Source organism: Hyaena hyaena, unplaced genomic scaffold, assembly GCF_003009895.1.
Source record: "Hyaena hyaena isolate Hyena2069 unplaced genomic scaffold, ASM300989v1 scaffold_154, whole genome shotgun sequence".
Taxonomy (NCBI): Eukaryota; Metazoa; Chordata; class Mammalia; order Carnivora; family Hyaenidae; genus Hyaena; species Hyaena hyaena.
Window position 1 is genome coordinate 2717207 of NW_024080786.1, and position 13858 is coordinate 2731064.

Below are 13858 nucleotides of genomic sequence, written 5' to 3' on the forward strand. Positions count from 1 at the left end.
TAGGGTAGTTGGACAAAAGAAAGAAAAAAACAGAGGTAATTATAAATTAATTAGCCACTGGATCATAATAATTAATTCTGTTATATTTAACTACAAGATAATTGAATTACTGATTTGAAACGCATACATGATTATAGCAAGAGTTGTATCTGACATGAAACTTATTTTTCTTCCCAAGAAAATATTCATCCAGCTTTCTGGGCTTTGCCAAAAGAATAAATGTCTTTCCCATACTTTCATAGAAAATTGTCTACTAGTACATTATAGTTAATTTTTCCTATGATTTTTCTAGATGGAAGAGCCTATCTCTCTTCTTTCCAGCTACCTGATAGCTATTAACTGTGCTACATGTATATCCAAATTGTGTCTATATTCACTCATGTATTTTAAATAACGAGTTTAAATTGCAATGAAATTGCACCCTGTGTTTTGCATTCATTTTCCTGAACCCTGCTACTGCAGTCTCAGTACTTATTCAATGCTTGCTAGTGGATTACTTATAGCTATCCTACTCAAGTGATCATGTAAATCCTCCCTTCATTTTGAGAATTGTAGGTTTTGAATACAGAAAACATTTTCATAATACCTGTATTATCGCAGTGTTACAGTTCTGACACTGTTTTCATTAAAACTTGCCATTTAGAGGAATTTAGATTTGAACCATTTTAAAATCTCACTAGGTGCAGAAGCTGTGTGTCTGATAGATAGGAGTGGATGGTAGGCTTTTGCTTTATTGTTTGGTTGTAATGTTAAGGGCTGTTTTCAGGTATACCCACTTTTTTTCTTCTTGCATTTTCTCAAAATTAACAGAATGATTTGTGCCTATAACAAGTTTTTTATAAATTATTTTTCTTGAATTTGAAGTCACAGCTATCCTGTGGAGAAATGGAAAATTTGCTATGAACATAAAACAGTTGGTAACATGTCGATTGACTGAGGGCAGAACCTTAGATTATTTTATATGGAAGTGAATCTTATTTTAATTTGAAATGCCACAAATTTACATTTTGAGTACAGAGCTGCTGTAAGCTTTTTCTTTTAATTATTCCCATATATCACAGGAATGAGGGGCAGAAATTCTTGCTTTTTATGCTGTCTTTGTGAATTATTTCATTTTTTATTCCTTTTCTGTCGTAGCAGGATATTAGGAGAGAGGAAACAAAAACCTGTGGTCAACCAACTGTGTTAAATCAAAGTTATTTGTTTCTTCAGAACTAATTTTAATGCAATAGTTAAACATTTTCTTTCTTTTTTTAAGTCTATTTATTTTTGAGGAAGAGAAAGAAAGCAGGGATGGGCACAAAGAGAAGAGGGAAAAAATCCCAAGCAGGGTCTGTACTGTCAGTGCAGGGTCTGATGCAAGGCTTGAACTCACAAACCATGAGATCATGACTGAAGCTAAGACCAAGAGTCAGATGCTTAACTGACTGAGCCACCCAGGTGCCCCTAAACATTTTCAATATAAAGTATCTGAAATTATCTAATACCAGAAACTATATGTTTTATGTTTTTTTAAACTGTATTTCTTACAGTATGGGTCTATCATGTTCATTACTGTTATTGAGAAATCGATACTACTTGAGGGTAAAAAGAGACTGATGGGAGGCACAGTAATGGAGGGTTAAAAGCACAGAGCTGGACTTCTGCTTCTGGTTATCAAGGAGTAACTAGTATTAGACCAACCTCCCCCAAGAATACCTATAAAAGCTGGAGGAATAAAACAAAAAAGCTTGAGGAATAAAAGCTACTGTTTGAAGGCATAGGTGAACACCCAAAACAGTTAGGACATGAGGGCCTAGATCAAACATACTGAGAAAAGACTACCTACACCATGAGAAGCACGTGACCTTCTTGTCACAATTTCTCCTTACAGCAATTATTGACTTCTAAGCAGCACATATGTAGGATGAGATATAAGTGGTTGCTAACTGCCTAAAAAGCTAAGTAGAGATGTGGAAATCTCACAAGGCCTTAGGGACAAAACTTAAATTTGATTGCCAGTCAAGAAAAGGCCTGGGACCCCCCCCGCCCCCAGGCTTTCAGCCCAGAAAAGCTACACTTAGGGGTAAGAAGAAACAAGGACTAGACTAGTCTCAACTGGATCAGTAGGTAATCTACCTATATTCTGTGTGTTTGCTAGAAGAAAATTAAATCCTCTATTGAGGAAAATATGAAGAGCGTCTACAAATTTTCATCCATAGTGTTCAACATTGCATAAAAAATATATCAGACATTCCAGGTAATAAGACCAAGAGAAAGCAGACAGTAGAAACTAACCCATTGGTATTTACAAACTAGCTTTGTTGCAGATTATGAGTCTGGAGTTCTCTCTTGTCTAGCAAGAGAGCAGATGTAGAATTGAATATGAGAAAGGCTAATATCCAGGCGGAGACAGGAGGCCTGAACAGGGGTTTTGTCTCTGTATTTATTGAGCTCTCAAGATCTTATACACATGGTGAACGTGAAGAAAACAATCAGATAGTAAATGTTAACTTGAGTGTGTAAGAAGCAAAGGGTCTGGGGGAAAGTGGAGTCTGTGATCAAAGCACAATAGTATATTGGTGCCAGATGGAAAGTAATTTCCTGCAGGCGATCTAACAAGTTACTCGTGATCCCATTACAAAACCTCACTGGTTAACCTTGGGCGCTTTCACCCCTCAGTGGCAGCTTTCTGCCCTAAGCTTTTTTCTGCTTAATGACTAACTTTGAGCGCTTTTGCCCCATGGTGGTGGCTTTCTACCCTAAGCTTTTTTCTAACCCATTTATGTAAATATAAGGAATTCTTGAACATATTTCCCCACATAGCTTTATCAGACACAGACTTAAATTAGTATTTAACGTTTATTTATTTTTGAGACAGAGAGAGACAGAGCATGAGCTGGGGAGGGGCAGAGAGAGAGGGAGACACAGAATCTGAAACAGGCTTCAGGCTCTGAGCTGTCAGCACAGAGCCCAATGCGGGGCTCGAACCCACAGACCGCGAGATCACGACCTGAGCTGAAGTTGGACGCTTAATCAACTGAGCCACCCAGGTGCCCCTAAATTAGTATGTTTTATATGTTCAAGAAAATGAGATGAATAGACAGAGACTTTCATCAGAGAACTGGAATCTATAAATAGAATCAAATGAAAATAATAGAACTATAGCATTCTAATTACTGCAATTAAGAATTCAATGTATTGGTTTAATAAAAGATTAGACATAGCAAAGGAAATTATGAACTGGAAGATCACTAGAAACTCTCCTGATTGAAGCAGAGAGATAAATATAGACAAGAGTTTAGAAAATAGTTTAGAAAATATAGACAAGAGTGTGAGAGCCATCTCAGACTCGGTGAAAAGGTCTCGCATATATGCAGTTGGAGTCCCTGCAGGAAAGGACAGAGAGTATGGAGAGGCAAAAGCAATATTTGAAGAGATACTGGCTAAGAATTTTCCCAAACTAGTAAAAGTCATTAAGCCACAGCTTCAAACTCTACAAATTACAAGAATAAATAAAAAGAAACCATACCTGGGCACATTATAGTAAGATTTCTAAAGGAAAAAACCCAACCAAATAACAACCAACAGAGAGAAAAATCTTAAAAGCAGTGAGAGAAAAGATGTATATTATCTTCAAAGGACCAAATATAGGACTGACTGATAGCTTTTTAATAGATGGGAAAGAATCCAGAAGACTTTAAAGGACACCTTTAAAGAGATGAAGACAAATAATGACTAGTCATTTAGAATTCTATACCAGTGAAAATCTCCAAAAATGAAGTTGAAATAAAACAAAATTTGTCACTAGCCAATTGGTACTAGAAGAAATAGTGGAGTCATTTTTCAGGCAGGAAAAATGATCTCATATAGATGCAAGGTAAGCAGGAGTGAATGAAGAGCAACAGAAACAGGAAATACATGAGTAAAACTAAATGGTATTGAAAATTTTAAATGATAATTTTATGATCAATGGCCATAGCTACAGTGTTCACAATCTGTTGTGCATGGATTTTGTGTCGTATTGAGACTATGTTTCCCACAGGCTGCTCCTTGCCAATGACTGAAAGTGGCAGGGAGACTCCATTCCTGGGATCATAGGACTCCCTCAGTGGCTGATTTTGGGTCAAGGACCCCCTGATAGCTTGCAAAAGTTTTCTTAGTTGGAAGGACACTTCCAACTCAACTTTTCTTCCCTTTCATCCTTCCAGACCCAGGTTGAGAATTCTATCATAGTCTAGCTTCCTCCCCATTTTCTCTTACAGGCATTTCCCCTCGTAGTCATTTTCTCTAATAAAGTCCTTTTACATTTAACCATATGTTGTGGCATCTGCTTCTCAAAAGACTCAGATAAACACAGTAGAATTAAATGTCTGAGCATAGCACAAAAGATGGTAGGCAGTAATTGGAGTTAAAGTGTTGTAAGGACCTTGGGTTAATTGAGAATTAATTTAAGGCAAACTGTAATAAGAGAAACTAATAAAATGATAAAAGAATGTATAAACAATAAGCTAACGGGGAGAAGTAAAATAATAATTACTTGAAAAATTCAAAAGAGGGCAAGGAAGGAGAGAAAAAGAAAAATACCTGGAATAAATACAAAACTAAAAATATAATGGTTAATTTTGTCCTCTATGGAATTTTTCTTTTTTTTTTTAAATTTATTTAATGTTTATTTATTTTTATGACAGAGACAAACAGAGCAGAAGCAGGGGAGAAGCAGAGAGAGAGGGAGACACAGAATCTGAAATAGTCTTCAGGCTCTGAGATGTCAGCACAGAGCCCAAAGCAGGGCTTGAACTCATAGACTGCGAGATCATGACTTGAGCTGAAGTCAGATGCTTAACCAACTGAGCTACCCAGGGACGTAGTCTTTTTATCATTAAGTGTAGTGTTAGCTGTAGCTTTCTGTAGATTCTTAACTTTATCAAGTTAAGGAAGTTTCTCTCCATTTGTTGTTTGCTGAGAGGTTTTGTGATGAATAGATGTTGAAGTTTATTAGGTATTTTTTCTGTGTCAACTGATATGATTCTCTTTCTTCTTCAGCCTGTTAATATGGTAAGTTACATTGATCTTCACATATTGAACCAGCCTTGTATCCTTGGAATAAACCTACATTATTCTTCATAATTTTGTCTTCTATATTGCTGATTCACTGCTCTGCTTCATCTGTCCTTGATGCTGTGGAATACATTCGAGATTGTATCTCAGTTATAGCATTTTTAATTTTGTCCTGACGAGATTTTACTTCTTTTATTTCTGCAGAAAGGGATTCTATGCTTTTTTCAACCCCAGCTAGTGTTCTTATTATCGTGATTCTAAATTCTGGTTCAGATATCTTGCTTATATCTGTGTTGATTAAGTTCCTGGCTGTCATTTCTCCCTTTTCTTTCTTTTGAGGTGAATCCTTCATTTTGTCATTTTCGAGGAAGAAAAATAATTAATAAAAAAATTAAAATTAAAAAATTAAAAACATCACAAAAAATCAAATGAAAGAAGCTAGATCCTAGGTATGTTTTGGCCTGGTTTTGAAAGAAGCTTGTTAGAATAGAGAATAAAAGGAAAGAAAAAAAAAAAAAGTAAGAAAATGTTAAAAAAATTTTTTAAATGTGTGCAATAAAATAGAATAAAATGAAATGAAGAAAGTAAAATAGAATTTAAAAATTATTTAAGAATCTACTCCTAAAATCATTGTTGCACCATATGCTAAGTTTGATGTAAATTTAAAAAATTTTAAGAAAGAATAAACGTTTAAAAAATTACAAAAAATAAAAAACATATAAAATTAAAATAAATATATATTTATATATAAATTATATGTAAGTATAAAAAATATAAATATAAATAAATATAATATATGAAAATATATATAAATTTAAACATTTTTAAAAAGAATAAACGTTTAAAAACTTACAAAAAATTAAAAAATGTATAAATTATATATAAAATATATGAAAATATATATGTTATATGTTATGTGTATATTATATATAAATATATATAATAATATAAAAATATATATTAAAATATGTAAATTATATATATATAAATTTTTAAAAATTTTTAACGGAAAATAAAAATAAAATTTTCTCTTTCTGTATCCCAAGAATAAGAAAAAATATGCAATGCTTCATGAATTTGCACCCTTGCATAGAGGCCATGCTAATCTCCGTATTACTCCAATTTTAGTATATGTGCTGCTGAAGCGAGCACTTCAATGTGTTGCTTTAAATGGCTGTCATATTGTACCAGTTTTCTTTTGATAATGAGAATTTCTTGTATGAAAGCTTTTAAGCTTATTCTGAAACTCTTCATGAAAGATCCTTTCTGAATTGTAACTGGTTACCTCCAACTGAAATTGGATCAGGGGACTTTCACTTTACATTCACAGAGCTACATATCTGTGGCAAAGTGCATCATTATCAATCTGCCTGTCTATCTTTCCATTTCCTAGGACAGTGCCTGGCATTTAGTAGATGCTCAGTAAGTATTTGTTGAATGAATGAGAACTAAATAGAGAAAAACTCCATTCTTGTCTTTAGAGAATTTATAATCTAGTGATAGAGATAGAACCTATATGTGCAGAAAATCAGGAATGCTTATAGGAAAGGAAAAGCTTATTTCAGTTAATCTTAATGATAAGTTTTAATTTGAAGGAGTTTGGAGGCACCTGGGTGGCTCAATCTGTTAAGTGTCTGACTCTTCATTTGCCTCAGGATATGATCTCATGGTTCATCCTGTTTAGCAGAACCTGCTTGGGATCCTCTCTCTCCCTCTCTGTCTGCCCCTCCCCGGCTCGTGCTCTCTCTTTCTCTTTCTCAAAACATAAATACTTTTTAAAAATGAAGGAGCTTTAATTTGATTCAGAGGGAACTGAGAGTCAAATTTTAGGGAAGAGAATTATGACGTGAGTAGAAGATATTTGGGCTGCTTTTGGAGGACTGCATTGTGCAGGGGGTAAGAGTCTTCATCTTGTCATGAGGTAATTAGATCATGAACCACATCCTTGAGCATGGATATGTATAGCAAGGAGCAGAGATGTCTGAAGGCACAATTGGTTTTTAAAATTTTTTGGTGGAAATGCCTTGCAAATATGGAACTCTGAGGTTCTCTATAACCATGGTCATGTTGTGTTTGCTAAAGAGATAAAAGGGTTTTTTTTCTAAAATAAAAAACTCCTTAAAATATTAAACTATATATACGAAAGCAGAAAACAAAATATAATGCCATCTGTTTTCATCACACACAGTGGGCGCTTAAATGTTTTAAGTAGTCCAGCAAATTTATGTTCATTAAAATCCCATTAACTAGTAAATAATGTGTTTTGATTCCTTCATTCCCACTCAGGTTACAATTCACACTTTTAGATAAGAGTATTAGTATCAGCCACAGAAATTACAGGAAAAAGACTATTTTATTTTATAAGGAACACCTTGTATAATATTGGAAACCAAGGACTATATTCTTTTAATATTTTGTTTCCAGAATGGATAGACTCAGATAATAGTTATTGATATTGGCAGTTCACTGCTAACTAAACATACCTTAGAATTTTTTGTACAAGATTGAGTGTAGTTTGCATTTCTGATTTCTTCTTCTTAGGAAGTTACAGATTTGTACCTGATAATAATGGTTTTGAGATTTAGTGTATTTTATATTTTTAAAGAAATCTTCCTTGTGATAATGGAATGAGACTAGTCTAATAGTTATGATACAAAGTTTGTTTGTAGTCAATCTCTAATTTATCCCTAGACGAATATCTCATGTTATATATTATCAACAGAGAAAGCAGTTCATGTTTGCAATATGTCAACCTCCAAATTCATATGTATTTGATGATTTTTAAAATGATTTCCCTAGGAAATATAACTTTTGAAACAATGATGGAAATTCTCCGAGATAAACCAAGTGGCATTAATATGGAAGGAGAGTTCTTGACCACTGCAAGCATGGTTTCTATTTTACCTCAAGACTCCAACCTTCCTTGCATTCACTTCTTTACAGGGACTCCTGATCCTGAGAGGTAAAATCACAAAATACTATAAACCAACAAGGGGTCAGGGGCTAGGGTAGTCATCAATCTGTTGGTGATTATGCCAGGCTAAACTTTTCTTACACAAATATGACAATTTTTGGATGCATTTTCTGGTCAGGTTGTAGGCTCCCATTTCCATATGTGCATTCTTGCCATAACTATTCTCATTTTTTAGGGCAAAAATGTTAATAGTTTCTTGTATGCAGTTATCCTTACTCCCTTTGCCCAAATATATTTAAAATTGTCAAGAAAAGAAAGCAGATTATTTTCTTTTGCAGATTTCAGCATTACAATATTAGATGATTAAAAACAGTAAGAAGATTAAATGATGTAGTTGTGCTGGATTTAGATGGTTACTTATCTGCTTATATATAGAAAATACATACATGTAAAACATAAACTATCAGTAGGTGAAGTTATATCTAAAATTGGATTTTAGATATGTTAAAATTGTCTTAAGTCATTAATGTCTCTCACAGAACTAAATGCATGTTACATTGAGAAATGATCTTATATTCACTATTTCCTAGTGTTATAGTCTTTCATGTTAATATAATTTCAAGAAGATGGAGTGAGACTTGGGAACACCTTATTAATACTGCTGCTGTGAGTTCATTCCAGATCCTAATCCTCTATCTGTAACATTGAGGATTGTTTTTACCCTTCAACAGTAGGGTTTTTGTTGTAGGAGATGATGTACTATAATTTCACTTGACACCACCAGGTCCTTTGTGAGGTTAATGGAAATATAGGGCTAAATAAGTGTGATGCCAGCCCCAAAGGAGAGCTAATGTACCAGGACAGACATCGATGTAACTAGTATGACAGGAAAAATTAGTATGTAAGAAATTAATAGGAACTTCTAACTACAGGGAATCTTAGAAGATATAGAATAGTGCTAAATATTTTCCTATCCCTGCTATCCCCACCAGCCAATTTTATGACTTTTTCTTCAAGATCTGTTTTTAAGCCCTTCATATTTGTGCCAAATGTTTCACAACTGTTGGATACCAGTTCACCAACATTTGAGCTTGAAGATCCAGTCAAAAAGAAGCCACGTTTTCAGTTTAAGCCTGACAGAAGACACCTACTGTACCAAGAACATCAACAGGCATTGGAAGTAATAGACAAAAAGGAGGTATGATTAAATTATATTCTCTGTTTTATCATCAAGAACAGTTTAAAATGTGATTCAGTCCACATTTTGAACTTTAGAATTTCACCTCTCTTTCCTTCCTTCATGTAAAAATAGGTTTAAAAATAGTTTAGAATCTCTCTCAAAAATAAACATTTAAAAAAATAGTAAAAACTTAAAAAATAATAATAAATAAAAACAAAATAGATGCTTCAATTATAGTAGAGCTCAAACAAAAGATTAAAAATAAGGTCATTACTCTTATAGAATAAAGGAATTTTTCAGTTAGTGGTGAATTGCCATAACCAGTTATAGGGTAGGTACTGAGAGAAGAAGTATACAAGAAGAAAGTTGCTAGAAAGCATAATTAAAATTTGAACCATTATAGGGCAGAACTCCACAAAACAAAGATTCTTAATCTGAACATGGACTTTGAAGTCAAATTGTGTGATTTTTTTCTGAAGAAACACTACATTACATATTAGTAGGGAAAATATATTTTGTCTATAAATGGTATTGGAATAATTGGTCAGCTCTTGGAAAACAAGAACTTCATAACATACACAAAAATAAATTTGGGGGGCACTAGGTGGCTTAGTAAGTTAAGCACCAGACTCTGATTTCAGTTCAGGTCATGATCTCAAGGTTCATGAGTTTGAGCCCCACGTTGGGCTCTGCGCTGACAACATGGAGCTTGGTATTGTCTCTGGACCCCCCCATATGCACACACACTCTCTCTTAAAATAAATAAATAAACATTAAAAAATAGAAACAAATACCAGAAAAATTAAAGAATTAAATATTTTTTTTAAACATACACATATATACTGGAAGAAAATACAAAAGTTATATTTACTTTGAGGTGAGGCTGGCCTTTTGTTTTTGTTTTTGTTTTTTTTTACAAATAGTTTATTGTCAAGTTGGTTTCCATATAACACCCAGTGCTCATCCCCCGCAAGTGCCCTCCTCCATGCCCATCTTCCCCCTCTCCCCCCACACCCATCAGTCCTCAGTTTGTTCTCAGCATTCAAGAGTCTCTCATGGTTTGTCTCTCTCCCTCTCCCCCACTATTTACCCCCTTCTTCTCCCCCACGGTCCTCCGTTAAGTTCCTCCTTATCCTCCTATACGTGCAAACATATGATATTTGTCCTTCTCTGCCTGACTTATTTCGCTCAGCATAACACCCTCAAGGTCCATCCATGTTGCTACACATGGCCAGATTTCATTCTTTCTCATTGCCACGTAGTATTCCATTGTATAGATAAACCACATCTTCTTGATCCATTCATCTGTTGATGGACACTTAGGTTCTTTCCATGTTTTGGCTATTGTTGAGAGTGCTGCTGTGAACACTGGGGTACATGTGCCCCTGTGCATCAGCACTCCTGTATCCCTTGGGTAAATTCCTAGCAGTGCTATTGCTGGGTCCTAGGGGAGTTCTATTGTTAATGTTTTGAGGAAGCTCCACACTATTTTCCAGAGGGGCTGTACCAGTTTACACTCCCACCAACAGTGTAGGAGAGGAGGCAGGCCTTTTGAAGCATGAAATCAAGATGCCTTAAAAGGAAAAGACTAACAAATGTAGTTGACTTAACTTAAAACTTTTGTCTCACAAGAAAGTTAAATAAATAATAAACTGAGATAAAAAATTTGCAATATAACAAAGACTCAAAATTCACATGTTTTTGCCTCTTTGAGGCAAAAGACAAAAACCACCAAGAAACAATTGAAAAATAGGCTAAGGAAAAGAACAGGCAAGTCATTTAAGAGGAAATACTAATGGCCAATAAACATCTGAGAAACTTTTCAATCTCATTAGTAACCCAGAAATGTAAATTAAAACTACCAGTAGCATTGACTCTTTATATGTCATAAAAATAGACTAGAACCAGAGAAAGACAAATACCATATGATTCCAATTATATGTGGAATCTAAAAAACAAAACAAATTAATAAACAAAAAGCAGAACTAGACCCATAAATACAAAGAACAAAGAGATTGATGGTTGCCAGATGACAGGGGGCAGGGGATGGACAATATGAGTGAAGAGAAGAGAAAGCTATAAATGTCTAGTTAGGGAATGAACGCCATGGGGATAAAAGGCACATAAGGAGTATAGTTCATTTGTATTGTGATAGCTTTGTATGGTGAGAGATGGCAGCTACACTTGGGGTGAGCATAGTATAATATAGACTTGTCTAATCACTATATTGTATACCCGAAACCAATGTTAACATTTTGTGTCAACTACAGTAAAAAAAGTATACTAGAATCCAGCTCTTTGACAGTTCTTATTCTATTGTTTTCCTACTACTTTCTGTTGTCAGTCAACATTTAATGGCTATTAAATAAAGCCTACAATGCTAAAAGCTTTTAAATTTTAATTTCAGTATTACTTAGAAAAATGTCAATCATCAATTTAACAAACATTTAATAATAAGTCTACAAAACCAATCTTCCAGGGATGCCTGGGTGGCTCAGTCGGTTGAGGGTCCGACTTCGGCTCAGGTCATGATCTCACAGTTCGTGGGTTGGAGCCCCGCATCGGGCTCTTGTGCTGACAGCTCAGAGCCTGAAGCCTGCTTCGGATTCTGTGTCTCCCTTTCTCTCTGTCCCTCCCTCCCTCACGCACTGTCTCCCTCTGTCTCTCAGAAATAAATACATGTAAAAAAAAAAAAAAGATTAAAACAACAAACCAACCTTCCAGAAACAGTATTGAGGAGAAAGGAAGCTGACAGTGCTTGAGAAAGCGATTAGTGGCAGTGTGGAGGCTACTTGGGGAGAAGTAAGGGAAAATCCCTCCAGAGCAGACACTCTTGAAACATATCACTGAGGAGCTTGAGCAAAGGCAAGAAGGCCCAGGGGGCTCATTTCTCACAGGGCTGCGCTGAGTCTGGAGTGTAAGCCAAGCCCATGCAGGGGAAGACACCACTGGCTGGTAGACTGGGCTCTCATCAGCATACTTAATGCCCCTAGAACACATTGCTTGCCTCTCACTCCCTTCCACCAGGCTACAGGAAGTGTTTACACTGTGAATTATAAGTGAAAACAAAGTAGTCCAAGTTAAAGCAAGTGTCAAGAATTCACAGCAATAGGAGGTCTGGACAGAGTTCTCTGCTTTAAGTGTAAGCAAAGCAGGTGGGGGAATGGCAACCGTGCAAACATACTACAGACAAAAGCAAGTAAATAATTACCTGGAGGACAATTGACTTCATTCATTTTATGTAGAAAGAATGTAAATGTGTATATCTTGAGGAAGCAAAAGGAATTATAGCAATAGAAATCAGGAGCTGGTTCAAACAGGTGCAAAAGGGTGTAAATGGCCAATCTTTTCCCTCATGGAGGGAAATCAGTTAATGGTTCTGTAAAATACCTTTAGCTAGCTCTTCCACTTACTTCTAATGTATATTCTATCTCTGGGGCAGAGAGGGAAGAAAGCTGAAGTTGTATGGATATTAGAAAATTATTTGTCAATCTGTCTGTCTGCCCAAAAATATATCTGCTTATTTCTAGAGATGAGATTTTGGATGATGTTAATTTCTATAATGCTTATATTTAGAACTAATAAGCATTTACCATTTAAAAAAAAAAGGGAGGAATCATAGAGAAAATTTCTTTTAGTTGTTCTTTCCCTTGAATACTACTGTTCTTTTTCCTTTGTTTAATCTGATAATATTGATCTTAAATATAGAAGATCCACCTTCATAAAAATATCTTAACCTAAATTTTCAGCAACCTTCCCCAGACACAATATCATAGTTTCAATGGTCCTGTAAATTTGTCTTGTAAGTTTCTTGCTTATAGACTAACCGTACGCAATTAGTCTTATCTTTTCTACTAAAAATACCTAATAAATTGGGGTTAATCCATTGACTCAATATAGAACAAAGATTTTCCCCAAAGAGTTTCATTCCTTATTATATATAAAGAATAAGAGATGGGGAGCCAGACTAGAAAGGAGACCCAAATGAAAAAAAACTTGTCTGTAGAGGTGGGTTGGAATTTGGTTAGAATCATATGTGTGTGTGTGTATTTACTTATTTTTATTTTTTCATTGTTCAGGAAAAAGCCAAAACCATGTTGGACAACATGAGGAAACTGGAGAAAGAACTTTTCAAAGAAATGGAATCAATTCTTCAAAACAAGCATCTTGATGTTGATAAAATTGTTAATCTCTTTCCTCAGTGTGCAAAAGACGAAATTAGAATTTATAGGTCAAACATGAGTCCTTAGAGGTCATATAAATGGTCAACAATCTTCCTCAAAGTCAGAATCTATCACCTTGGTAAATGATATAACCTAGTTTGAGTAGGTGTGATTATTATTTAATAGCATTTACGTAATACCCTATTAAAACTGCACACAGTCTTGCTGAAATATTGAGAAAGAAAATAATATTGGAATTAGGCACGTATATCATGGAATGGCCAGGAGGTATTTCAGGTATTTGTGTGTGTGCGTGTGTGTGCGTGTGTGTGCGCGTGTGTGTGTTCAGCCATAATACCTTTTTAAAAATTATAATAATTAAATATCCAATCCTGCATAAAGTATGAAATGTTAAAATAATGAATGGATTTATATTTAGTATAGTTATGTATTTCCTCAATTTTCTCAATTACAGCAAGAAAGCAGATTTTTCTTTAGTAATAGAAAATATTATTTCTTAAGTAATGAGTTTTTTCTCATTAGGCAAATATTAATCATCTC

General features: G+C 34.7%; 1 protein-coding gene and 1 pseudogene across 3 annotated transcripts in view; one reads left to right on the forward strand and one right to left on the reverse strand.

Moving 5' to 3' along the window:
* SCRN3 (secernin 3) overlaps positions 1–13454 on the forward strand; it is a 32665-nt gene extending 19211 nt beyond the window's left edge. For all 3 annotated transcript variants that reach the window (XM_039239174.1, XM_039239173.1, XM_039239176.1), the window contains 3 exons: positions 7840–8002; positions 8972–9152; positions 13214–13454. In XM_039239174.1, the coding sequence (XP_039095105.1) occupies positions 7840–8002; positions 8972–9152; positions 13214–13384 (515 nt within the window). In that variant the 3' untranslated portion in view covers positions 13385–13454. The remainder of the gene's footprint in view (positions 1–7839; positions 8003–8971; positions 9153–13213) is intronic.
* LOC120236438 lies at positions 6094–6192 on the reverse strand (annotated as a pseudogene).
* Positions 13455–13858: the final 404 nt, after the last annotated feature.